The sequence below is a fragment of the Condylura cristata genome, unplaced genomic scaffold (assembly GCF_000260355.1).
Source record: "Condylura cristata isolate star-nosed mole 26May11 unplaced genomic scaffold, ConCri1.0 scaffold00015, whole genome shotgun sequence".
NCBI lineage: Eukaryota > Metazoa > Chordata > Mammalia > Eulipotyphla > Talpidae > Condylura > Condylura cristata.
In genome coordinates this window covers 49457790-49470944 of record NW_004567116.1, presented here as the reverse complement: position 1 = coordinate 49470944, position 13155 = coordinate 49457790, and the positions used below count along the sequence as shown (strand labels likewise).

General features: G+C 32.7%; 1 protein-coding gene across 3 annotated transcripts in view; it reads right to left on the bottom strand.

Moving 5' to 3' along the window:
- TMEM135 (transmembrane protein 135) overlaps positions 1 to 13155 on the bottom strand; it is a 240799-nt gene that overhangs the window by 139681 nt on the left and 87963 nt on the right. For all 3 annotated transcript variants that reach the window (XM_012725702.1, XM_012725701.1, XM_004683276.2), the window contains exon 5: positions 7464 to 7529. In XM_012725702.1, the coding sequence (XP_012581156.1) occupies positions 7464 to 7529 (66 nt within the window). The remainder of the gene's footprint in view (positions 1 to 7463; positions 7530 to 13155) is intronic.

Here is a 13155-nt window from a genome sequence, read left to right as displayed (position 1 = left end):
TATATATATATAATAAATGGTTGCCACAGGCTGGCCAGAGCAGTGGAAACTGACTGATAGCAAAGGGCATTCGGGCATTTTTTTTCCTAAGGTCAGAGAAACATCCCCAAACTAGATTTTGATGCTGTTGCACAAGTCTATAAAGGTACATTTAAAATAAAAAATGTATTTTAAAAATCACTTTCACTGAGTACAATTTATGTTATTTAAACTATGCCTCCTTAAACTTATTTAAAGAGAAATAAATCAAATCAAATCAAATTGCTTGCAATATTACAGAAGATGTTTTAACCATTATAATTACCAGGTATTATTTCAGGAATTTTCATTATTCTGTATGTTCATAATGAAAAATGCCACAATTACTAAAAAAATAATGAAATGAAGGTTCATTTGAGCACTTCATTAGTCACATGGAAGAACTTTGTCAAAATTAAGAATGCTATATCAGATTAGGAATTATGCACAAATAGGATGAACTATATATACATTAATATTTTGTGTTTTTACTTTATTCACATTTATAATTCTTTATGAAAAAGTTTTTAAGTGAAGGATGGAAAGGCATACTGCCACAAGGCAACTGACTTAGGGCAATCTGGGAGCCACTGCCCTGTATGCCATTATTACTCCTGAAAAATACAGTATCATTTGTGATTCTATCTTTAAATGTTGTTTCATCTTGATGACTTCCCTATCCAATAATGTAAATATTATCAAAAGGAAAGGATGGTAGCCATATTACATTAAATCTCACACCATTGGCTAAAGCTATACTTTAAACAATAAGGGAGAAGAAAGGGATTCATTTTTTTTTTTTTCAACTTGGTGCACTCCCTGTTGCTATTGTCTCTTATTTCTCCTCATAAAGCTGCTCCTAAAAAGATGTGAAACCCATTCTTCCTTACTTCCTATTCATTGATTCCTCACCCCACTAGAATCTGGCATTACTCCCAACACTTAGACTGAAACTGCTGCAGCAAATGTCATTAAGCCAGATTTTCTCAAATCCTATCACTCTTCAGGCTACCTAATCAATCTTTCCCAAGGATTTCAATCCTCTTCAGTTCTAGGATATGTTGATACCATCTCTTCATTATTTAATACAAATTCTCTTTCCTGCTCCCTATTGGGCTACAGCAAGCAATACTAGTCCCTACATAGCAAAGTCATCTATTGAGAACGCAGCCAAGAGACAACAAAGAAAGAAAAAAGTACAAACAAGCTGTAAGAATCATATTTAAACATTTTTGTATATAAAGTTAAAATTATATGCTAACATTAAAAGTATAAATTACTTGCTGCTATATTCACCCTAATATTATACACAAAACTCCTCTGCTATGCTTTGTACAAAGGAACATTTTCTACAAAAAATAATGGTTTTATTTTCAAAATAAAACCTATATTTTCTACTGCATTCAACCACATTTAGCTTTATAACCAAGGCAGGCAAGTTTAAGTTCAGTGGGAAGCTGGTAAAGGGGCAGTTCTTGGAATTGGCCCTACCCATCTGGAAATAATTGCTTTCCTGGCCTAAAGCTCTTCCTATTAGGATCAAAACAAACTGATGTTATCTTAAGAACCCTTCCAATTTTTGAAAAGTAAAACCTAAATATTCCATAGTCAGGCAGATATTGCCCAGATATTGTTTGTTTTCTTTAAAGACAAAATTATGGCACATTATTTTTGTATTTAAATCAAAAGCAGAGTTTCTGTTACGAACAAAGTAAGAGCATTTCAAAAGACAACTCTCTCAATAAAGAAAGGCACTTACAAAGTTAGTAGAGACAGGCCACCAAGCTTAAACACTGATATTTTTAAAATCTTAGTCTGGCCCTTGCCCTTCTTTGCCTGAACCAGAAATTTCCAAATTGACTCTGTTCAATAGGATTATAACATGATTTACCATTTAGAGCATACCTAGTGACAAAAAAAAAAAAATATTTCTGCTAGAATAAAATGCAAGTTCTGAAGCTGAGAATTTTAAGATATAGTTCTGTCATGGAGCCTTAATCTTCTAAGCACCTGCCAAAATAAAATATTATTTTGATTCAAGGAATCAGAAAACTGAAAATACACGGTATTATGATACTTAAAACAGTCTCCTGCTTCTGGCAGTTCAGTATCTCTACCACATAGAGTGATAGCTATTAAGAAATACAATGGAATATTACTCAGCTATCAAAAACTAAAATTTCAGGCCATTTATAGCAACATGGATGGAGCTTTAAGGGGTTATGATAGCCAAAATAAGTCGGGGGGGAGATAAATATTGGATGGTTCCACTTACATGAGGAATAAAGAGAAATGAAACAGAGTCAGGAAAAGATAAAACTTGCAAGCTGACCACAGGTATGAGGCACACAGAAAGAACTGGGGGGGGTCAAAACAGGAGGAAAAAACACAAAGGACTATGATGATGGTTCATGAGTAATATGGTGGTAGGAAAACGATGGCGACTAAAATAATGTAAGAAAATAATTTTTTTTTAAAAAATACAGCATTTTAAATTGAGCAAAATAGCAATTCCCACTTCTTTGTTTTACAAAATATCTCTCAGTGTTTCATCAACCCTAAGTGATGACTGGCAGTTCCACTTATCTCAAACTTTTTGTTCTGCAACCAAAATTCATTTTTTCCCAACACATTAGAGATAAGTTTGAATCTATCGTGTATATACCATGCTTACTATAATACTCCATAGTTCTTAAAAATTCTCTCTAGATATAATTTTCTACACTTAAGTTTTCTCTCATTCTTTGAATATATCCATTTCCCCATGTGTCTTTTTTTTTTAATCTATATCTTGCGTATTGCTTGAAAGGAAACTAATAATTTTTCTAGGCTAATACATTATTTATAGAGACTACCAATGTAAATACAATGTGGAAATTATTCCCAGAACAAAAATACAATAAACTTCAAAAATACTAGGGATTCTAGAATAGTCAGAATTCCACCTCTCCCCTGGTTTATGATAAGGGGGAATGAGAGGAAGTTAATCTAATTAACAAAGGTTACATTTCAATGGCAACAGACAGTTGTAAAGTACCTACTGGACAACTGGACCAGTGTCTCCCCATTCTTAGGGTAATGTTTGCCCAACTAAGACTAAGACTTGAAATTATCAAAAGAACTGTTTCCATGTATAATAAATGACTTTTCCCTGCATGGCTAATAGGTTTCTTTTGTTGTATATGTCACTTTAGCCACCACTGTACTTTCCTTTACTGTATCTACAGATCAGCAGAATTTGGTTACAAAGTATTCCACAAACTAATAAGTAAGTATATATTCTGTGTGTGTGTGTATGTGTATGTGTGTGTGTGTATACACACACACACGTTGAGGTTATTGTCACTGGACAGCAGAGGGCACTCATAATAAGCTGACCGATATACCTTCAGTCTCATTTATAGGAAATGATAATTTTAAAGTACCAAGAACACAATCAATTTAGCTATGGATTCAAAACATCTATAATCTGTCCTTTGATATCAACTCTCATTTCACATCATTAAAAATAAATACAATCCATTAAATAAAAGAAGTTATCCTTTAGGTTAAGTTCTATTAGGTTTATTACTATGTGGGGGATGTTTATAATCACTGCTTTATATATAGTTATGTAATTTATTCCTCACAAAGCAATGCTGATGAAGTGAATACTTTTATCCCTGCTTACAGAAAAAGATACTGAGTGGAAGTACTCTAGCGGTTATGGGCTTAGCTAGTAAACTACAAAGTTTGCTGAGCAGAAACTACATTAATCTTACAGTTAAACCCAGTATCTGGGATAGCACGTAGCACAGGTGCTAATTGGTTTTTAGTAAAAGACACCAGAATTGATCCCAGTGCTTTGTGTCACATTTTCATAAAAATGCTATCACTAAATACTTACTCATTTTGATTAGATTTACAAGTCTTAGTTATGGCATTCTGATAGGCATCAGGTCTCAGAATTATTACTATTTGAAATAATAATACTTTGTTATGAAAAACTAACATATTTCCAAAAGTGGTATTGAAAGAGAAATAAAAAATTAACAAAACATTTAATAAGAAAAAATATATATAATTTTAAAAATATATGTGTATGAAAGTTACTTCTAAATTTCTTTAAATAAAAAATTCATGTACAAGAAAATCTCTACATATTTTATGAAACACAAGTTTTCAATGCAAGTTCAACAGTGTTGGAACTGTACATTAATATTTAATTAATCAAGTAATTTCATAAAAAAGTATGGATATCAAATATATTAATTTTAGTCTTTTAAATAATCCTTAATTTATGGGAAAACTTGATGTCAACAAATACATCATTTTATTATAATCTTCATGATTTTGAACTATTATTACACTAACATTTATACTTATACACATATATCTCTATAAATATAATTAAGGCTATATTTATCTAAATTAAGAGTTATTAAATCAAAATGAACGTGCCACAAAAGTTCTTTGGAAATATTTCCATTACCTGTTCATCAGACATATACTGAAGTACTTAGAGTTAAGCAGGTGTTAAATCTGAGGAAACAGAAATCCATAACAAGGAACACCTACTCTCACTGCAGCAATCACACTAAATCGACATATTCTAAGTCCTTTCGAAAATACACCAGTAAAGCAAAAGTTTTCCATTCTAATAAAACTTACAGAATATCTAATTAGCAGTGTCTTTTTATTTTTTTCTTCAATAATTCTCATAAATTTCTTCAAGGCTCAGTTTAAGATGTGTCTCCAAATAAATTTTCTGACCTAACTTAACCCTACTGCAATTACTTGTTTCTACCTCCATTACTTAAATTACTTGTACTTTTAAACCTTTATACTGCTTACACCTTCTTTTGAAGTTTTGTAGTTGTATTTACTTCCTAGTTCCTTTGTATTCCTTTATTTTTTCCTTAATTAGAGCATAAGTTATTAATGAACTAGACTACAAGCAACCCACAGGCAAAAATAATTTGTCTTTTCTATTCACTGATGGATTAAAGCCACCTAAAACAATGCCAGGAACACAGAAGGTGCTGAATAAATAATTGTTGGGTGAAGGGGTAGATTATTTCTCCTTCCATTCATGAAACTCTCCAAAACTGTAAATGTGATACTACAGAGACTTATACGAACAATTCAACTTTATGGAAGTGTAATTAAATATGCCTTCTTCATTATACTTTCCTAATCAATATTGTAAGCAGTGGATCAATACTGTCAGCTGGTAAACAGACTGTAAGGATTATAATTAAGACTTTGCTCTCTTTCAAAATTTTAAACTAAGAATAACAAAGTGGGAAACACTAATAAAAACTAAAAATAATAACTTATCTCATTATGTAAAAGAACAACACATAATTTTATAAATACATAATTAAGAGATTAACTTTGTCTTTTAACAAAATATTTATTTCATGCTACACATAAACTTCCTAAAAGGATGAAGACAGGATAATACTAATTCCTGAAGAAATTATAAAAGTATAACATTTGATTCAAGCATATCCATTAACTATTTACTGACAGTTATTTTAAAAGCCTCCCTGTCCACCCTCACAAATGAGCCCATTATGTAATATTCTACCCAGAAGAAAATTTTATCTTGTTTCTTGTTTAAGTAATTAATGGATTAACACAGAAATCCAGTTAATCCATTTGCAGTATTTTACAAAGAACACATAAATATAATCAGGCATTCAATATGTAACAAAAAAAATTGTGAAAGGTCAGTACTACTTTCCTAATCATTTTAAGCCATGTATTTTCTACTGTACCAATATGAGAAAATAACATATTCAGACTCCATAAAAACAATGGCTGCTAATAGAGCCTTGGAAGTCTAGCTACTATGCTATTTTTCAATTTGCAAACATAGATCTAGTGAATGACCCATAAACTCTAGTTTACACTAAGGAAATATTTATTACATAGTGGAATCAATGGACTTTGGAGTCAGATAACTTCAAATTCTAGTAGAATCATTTCTTAGCTGTTTGATTAAAGGTAAAATGGCAAAATGTTTAATTCCTCTGAGAGTCAGTTCATCTATGCAATCAACATGATTTCTCCCTAGCAGAGTTGTCACTAAGGATTAAAAAAACAATGTGTCACTTCTCTGCTTAAATCCTCCAATGATGCATATAACTAAAAATTAAATCTCAAAATCCTTCAAGAACTATCTGCTTACTTTCAGAGAGGGGAACCAGGTTTTCTAATCTCAACATTTCTTAAAACAACTAAGCAGAAATAAGTCTACATAAAGTATACATATCTCCAATGTGTACTGATACAGTCAGATTATTTTAAAAAACTACCCTGTATACATTCCCCAACCTTCTTATCATCTAAGATAAAGTTCAAAAGTGCATTGTTCCTCTGAGAAAATATATAGTAATTAGTAAAACCTGAAATTCACTTTGACATATTCTAGGTAAATAAATATGACTGATCTTATTAAATAGAAATGTTTTCTTTTCTCAAAATGACACTACATACTGCAGTTTGTTGAGAATACAAAGGGTTCAATTATATATTTTTCATAGATAAAATAATATTTTATATAAATACTAAAGTGATCTGGCAATATGTATTTAAACTTTTAAGCATATGTAATTAATGATTACACATTTTCATCTAAGGAACAAATATGTCAACTGATAAATTTTATACAATTATGCAATATAACAGTTATACAATAATACAATTTTGGATAACTCCTTAAATATTCACTAATTTCTACTATTAAATACTTAGGTTACAAAACTACAAATATTACTTTAAATTATATAGAATTTCATTCCAGAATAAGAAATACTGTATTTTTTTTTCTTTTAAGAATAGTAGAGTAGTAAAGGAAACACAGCAATATGACATTATATTAAACCTGAAACAAGTATGTCTTGGTAAGGAAATAAAAAAAAAGATTGGTAATAATTTTACAGTACAAACTTCTTTCAGGTAGTAGAATTTTTGTTGTTTAACAACTGGTAAGAGCATTTGCAAAAGTTAAAACTTAGAATTTATAACATCAACTACAAGAAAGAACATACTAAATTTCACTGTTCCTCCCCCCACCCTGTAACTATCAACATTTCAAATTATTTTATCCTTTACGAGAATAATTAGATCTGTAGAATAGGAAGAAAGGGAAAAGTATAGGGTTATTTTTAGCAATATATATATTATTGCATATGTTATTATTAAATACAATGTTATTTTAAGAGTAAAAACAATAGGTGAACAAAGTTTAAATTTTCCACAATTTATTTAAATCCCAAAATCTGATTGAATATAACTAAACTAAAATAGATTTACAGGCCAGATCCACTTAATATTATGGATATTAGGTATTTTTCAATTTGCTATGAAAAGTATCATAGAATTCACCATGTTATATATTTTAAAAACTATATACTATGAAATAAGAACTAATAATTATATCAAAAATTTCATCTTACTTCTCCATTTCTTATTGTGGTGATGATTCCTCTTGCTACACACATTCTAAATAATGTTTCTGTGGCCTGTAAATTAAAAAAAATAAAGAAATACATGTCATCGATCACCTTACTCAACCTTATCCCCCTGAAATGTGAAAACATTCTAAATTATTACAATTCCATTAATTTCTATAGGAGTATCAATAAGCCAAAAATAAGAGCAATAAGTTTTAAATTATACTCCAGAAATATTATTTTCAGAATGGAAAGGTTTATGAGGGTTCAAACTCAATTGTTTCAAAAATAATTCCGAACTGCTGATATTCTTTCAGATCTATAATTTTAAATTAGTACAGTAAAATAAACAAATATAAAGCTTAGGATGTTTAACAAAGACGAAATGAAAACACAATAATATATTCAATTCAGAAATGATACTGTATTCTTAGTTCTTTACTATTTTTAGTTTCCATTTGAATTCAGTTCAAATCATTTGACTATTATTGAAATACTGATAGTTGATATAATGCAGTGATGTCATATATTAATAATGTCTACAAAATGTTATTGTTTCTATATACTAACAATGAACAATATTTTTTAAAGATTTATTTAGTTATGCATATAAGAACTGGGGTACAGGCCAAGGTGGGGGGGGCGGTGATAGGATTCACCAGAAACAGAGTAGGGAGCAGAACAGGCCCCTACTGAAATACACTGCTGAGGGGAACAGCAGGTGAGACAGGAGATGTCTGCCATGCAATGGGTCACCTCCATGGCTGAGGAATGAACTTGGACTGCAGTGGCTGCTATAGCTTCCTTCATAGTGTTGTGCTTTAACCCACTGTGCCACCAGGGAGGGCCCACAATGAACAATATTAAAAGGAAAGTAAGAATTCCATCTTAAATAGCATTGAGCATAAAATTAAAAAATAACTTAAGAACAGTCAGAGAAACAAAAACTCATACACTTAAAATTATAAACCACAGAAGAAAGCAATTAAAGAACACAAATAGGGCCTTCCCTGGTGGCGCAGCGGGTTAAAGCACTGCACTAATGAAGCTAAAGCCACTTCAGCATGAGTTCCATCCCTGCCAGCCCGGGAGGTGACTACATGGCGCAGCAGACCTCTCCTGACCGGCCCGCTGCTCCTCTCAGCAGTGTACTTTGTTGATCTGCCTGTTCTGCTCCCCACTCTGTCTCTGGTGAACTGCCTCTCACTGCTCCTGCACCTCTGGCCTGTACCCCAATTCTGTATGCACAAATAAATAAATCTTTAAAAAAAAAAGAACACAAATAAATAAAAAGACATACTATGTCCAAACACTAGAAGACTTAATTCGTTAAGATGTCAATAATACTCAAAATGATTCAGAAGCAATGGGATTCCCATCACAACCCCAATGACTACTCTACAAAAATACAAAAACCATTCCAAATTCATTAGAAATTAAACAACCCTAAGTAGCCAAAACAATATTTCAAAAATGGAGAACTAAAGATAGAGGACTCAAATTACCTAATTTCAAAAATTAAATCAAAGCTATAATAACCCAACGTTGATCTTTCAAAAAGACAGTAACAATTCCAACAGAATAGAACACAAAGCCAAAATGCAAGAGTCTGATATCCAAAGAAAGGAGAGGTTTCAGGGTCCCTGCTCCACCCAAGGAAGAGTGGGAAAGAGTTGCCAGAAACAGACTGGAGAAGGAAGAAAGGGAAGAAGAAAATGAAGATGTGGAGGAAGTACATGAAAAGAAAAAGCCAAGCATGCTTCTCAATCTTGTACTTGTACCAGAGATTTGGGGGACCTGAAAGAGACAAAGACAGGTAAAACACCCATGACGAGGCTGACACAGGCAGCCTTTATCCTGACTTGTATTTTTATTTTACTATTTCTTTCCAGACTTGTCTGGCTCCTTTTACTCCTTTGCTAGGGTTTCTCCACCAGAAGGTGCCTTAGACTTGTAGCAAGTTTTGGGCCTCAGTTACCCCACTTGGAACAAAGATATGTGAAATTTTGAGTGTTTAGTGGGGTACCTATTTTAACTATATACTTTCTCTTCTTCTACTGCACACTAATTGCATTAAAGTTCTTTTCTATTCAAGCTTTTACTCACTAACAGTATGCTTCAGCAGATGGCAGAATCCATCAGTCTGCCTACAAACAAAAATACATTCTTGCATATAGATTAATGATACTCAGTAAGGTGCCAACCAAGATCATTTAATAAGGAAAAGAAAGTCATGTTAACAAATGGGAGGGAGGAGACTGAATATCCACATGCAAAACAATGAACTTGGCCCATAACATTACAAACAAAAATTAACTCAAAAAGGATCAAAGACCAAAATGTAACAGCTAAAATTTTTAAGCTCTTAGAAGAAAACAAAATGAAAGCTCGATGATTAGGTATCTGATAAGGCCTAGTTTCTGTTTCACACAGAGCTGTCTTCTCTATTCACATAGAGAGAAGCCGCTCTCTATGCACTCTTAGAAGGGAATTCATCCTATCTATGAGGGTGGAGCCCCCATGATTTCATCTACTCCTATTTATTTCCCACAGGCCTACCTCCTAAAATCATTACACTGGGGAAGGGGGGTGGTAATCTTTTACCATATAAATTTAAGGATGATACAGGTTATTTCCATCAGAAGGGGCAAGAAGTACAAAGATCAAGGAAAAGAAAGATGGCCAGTGAGTATGAAAATAAAAGACTGCATGAGAGTATGGTTAAGACTAAAAGGATGCAAATTTGTCTAGCTAACATTTGTTTCTTTTTTCATCTAGCATACGAGGAATACATTTCCACCCTTCAATAATCAAAAATATAACTCAAAGGATACTCTGCTAAAAATAATTAAGTGAACAGAAATAATTTTTAGCTGAAAACTTAAATCTACATCTAAAGAAATCAAAGTAAGAGGTATAGAAAACAGTTTGAAACTACTGTATGTCTAAACAATCAGTGTAATAGAAATAGAAATGTAAATGTGTTAATTTAAGTACAAGAAAGAAGCAGAGAGTCCCAAGTAACTGCCTCTGGGTTACAGATATCAGGCAATGGAAGAGGTAAAAAAAGAATTCTGTGTTGTTCTAGTATTTCAGAGTACACTATTTGACTATTAAAATTACATTAATCAAGCCCCTCCCTGGTGGCGCAGGGGGTTAAAGCACAGCACTAAGAAGCTAAAGCCACTTCAACATGAGTTCAATCCCTGCCTGCCCCAGAGGTGACCACATGGCGTGGCAGACCTCTCCTGACCCGCCCGCTGCTCCCCTCAGCAGTGTACTTCGTCGATCTGCCTGTTCTGCTCCCCACTCTGTCCCTGGTGAATCCTCTCACCTTCTGCATTTCTGGCTTGTACCCCAGTTCTGTATGAATAAATGAATAAATCTTTTAAAAAAAATTACATTAATCCTTGATTAAAAAATTAACTTTTAAGGGAATAAGTAGTCAACAGTATATGATTTTGTATCACAAACAAGTCAAATTAAAGTTTTTGTTTGTTTGTTTTTAAGATTTATTTATTTGTGCATACAGAACTGGGGTACAGGCCAGAGGCTCAGGGGTGGTGAGAGGCTTCACCAGAGACAGAGTGGGGTACAGAACAGGCAGATCGACAGGCAGATCGACGAAGTACACTGCTGAGGGGAGCAGCGAGCGGGTCAGGAGAGGTCTGCTGCACCATGTGGTCACCTCTGTGGCAGGCGGGAATCGAACTCATGCGGAAGTGGCTTTAGATTCTCAGTGATGTGCTTTATAACCCGCTGCGCCACCAGCGAGGGCCCAAATTAAAGTTTTAATAGGGTGGAACATATGAGAATATAGTTGAGTCAGTAAGAGGTCAGTTAAACTGTATTAAGTAAATTCTCAAACCAATGAAGCTAAGGAAATTTCTTGACATTGAGTTGTTACTAAAAAGCAGAATTGAGAAAAAATTAATAACAGGGTATTTTTAACATCAAAGAATAAAGCAAGTTTTGATGGCAATTTTTTTATGGCTAAGTGTAAGGTGGAATAAGTTAGCAAACACAGGAAGTTAAATGGATACCAAATGAACAAGATTCCTGTAAAAGATATCAAGAGTACACACATAGAAATGTCAGCATGATAAAAGGTAGAAAATATAAAGCCTCTCTCTGCTTCTCTCTATCCCTCTTATCCCTCACCTCCATGGTCTCCCTCTTTCTCTCTTTCTCTTTCCATTTCATCTCTCCCCTTCCCTCCCTCTCTTAGAATTAGGAGAGACTAATCTTATGAAACTGAAAAAGACACTAATTAAGAATAAGGAAATAAGGGTATAATATATGTAAAGGAAACTTAAGGATATATCACAGAATTTCCCAAGCAATGCTAAACTAAGGCTAAAAAATCACAAAGCTTTTGTTATTACAACTACACAGTTATGAGATTAGAAGGCTAATAATCTGATTCAACATTTAGGGATAAAGATACTCTCAATTCAATTATATTGATAAAAATAGTTCATTTAATTTATAAAGAAAGCAACAAAGTTTTCTAACAATCTTTAAAGAGAAAAAAAATAACTTTAAAACATTCCCAAATATACATACTCACAAAAGGTGGGGAAAAGGGTTCTAAATGCTAAATAAGGGGTAAAAGAAACTTAAGGCAAATTTTTGTGAATGCTGCAAAATAGTAATTTAATTATAATACAAATTCAGTGAAAGTTAATAATAATGAGGAGAGGGATTCACAAACCCCCAAAATAATCAAATTATAATTGGATGACTTTGCTACAACAGAATTTTACTGAAGCATAAAACTGATATTAAAAGAACTAGCTCATTCACCAAAAGTGTACCTATGTTATTTCTATTCTTAATGATACATACATAATTACACTTTTTTTTCTGATGTAATTTAGTGACATAATTATTAAAGCAATCACATCTCTAAAACAGACCAAATTATTTATGTTAGACCCAGGGAGGCCCAGGGGGGAGTTTAGAACCACTCCAGGGCAGAAACATACCCCATAACTGTACAAAAGCCTGCTTCTCACCAGTACCACTGCAATACCTGCCATATGCGTGTGTGGCTTTTGCTCTCCTCTCTCTTTCTTTCTTACTTGCAAACCCTTTTAATTTAGTTTTTTGTGTCCCCCAAACTGAGATGGTTTAAAGATCTAATTCTTTTTCTACACTTTACCTAGAATAATAATTTAATCTTTATTTTCCAACTAAATGGACTTATTTCACTAGTTTTCTCCTTTCCCACCAACATCTTCAAGGATATACCATTCTAATAGCATTCTGTCAATTCAATTGAGCTTCCTTTGATTCTACAGAACAACAATGGAACATAAGACCTTTTTTTTTAACCTCTAGCAAAGTGGTTGCTGAATTTTTACTTACTCTTAACCCAAACAACTACTCACAAGTGTCAAAAACAATGATAAAGGACTAATTATTAGCAATGGTAAATCTCCAGCAACTTCTTGATTCAAATTTTCATCTTATGACTTTTGAAAACAGCTAAGATGATTAATATTAAATGCCTGTTTTCAACTTTTACTGGTGCAGAGATAAAAATACCTGTTGGTCCTTGTTTAAAAATTGGTTATCAAGAAAGACTGTTTTAAGAAAAGTATTAGAATTAAGAGACATGAAATCTAGATGTCATAAATGCAAAGTTCTGTATCAGATACTTGTATTATTGTGTGTGTGTGTGTGTGTGTGT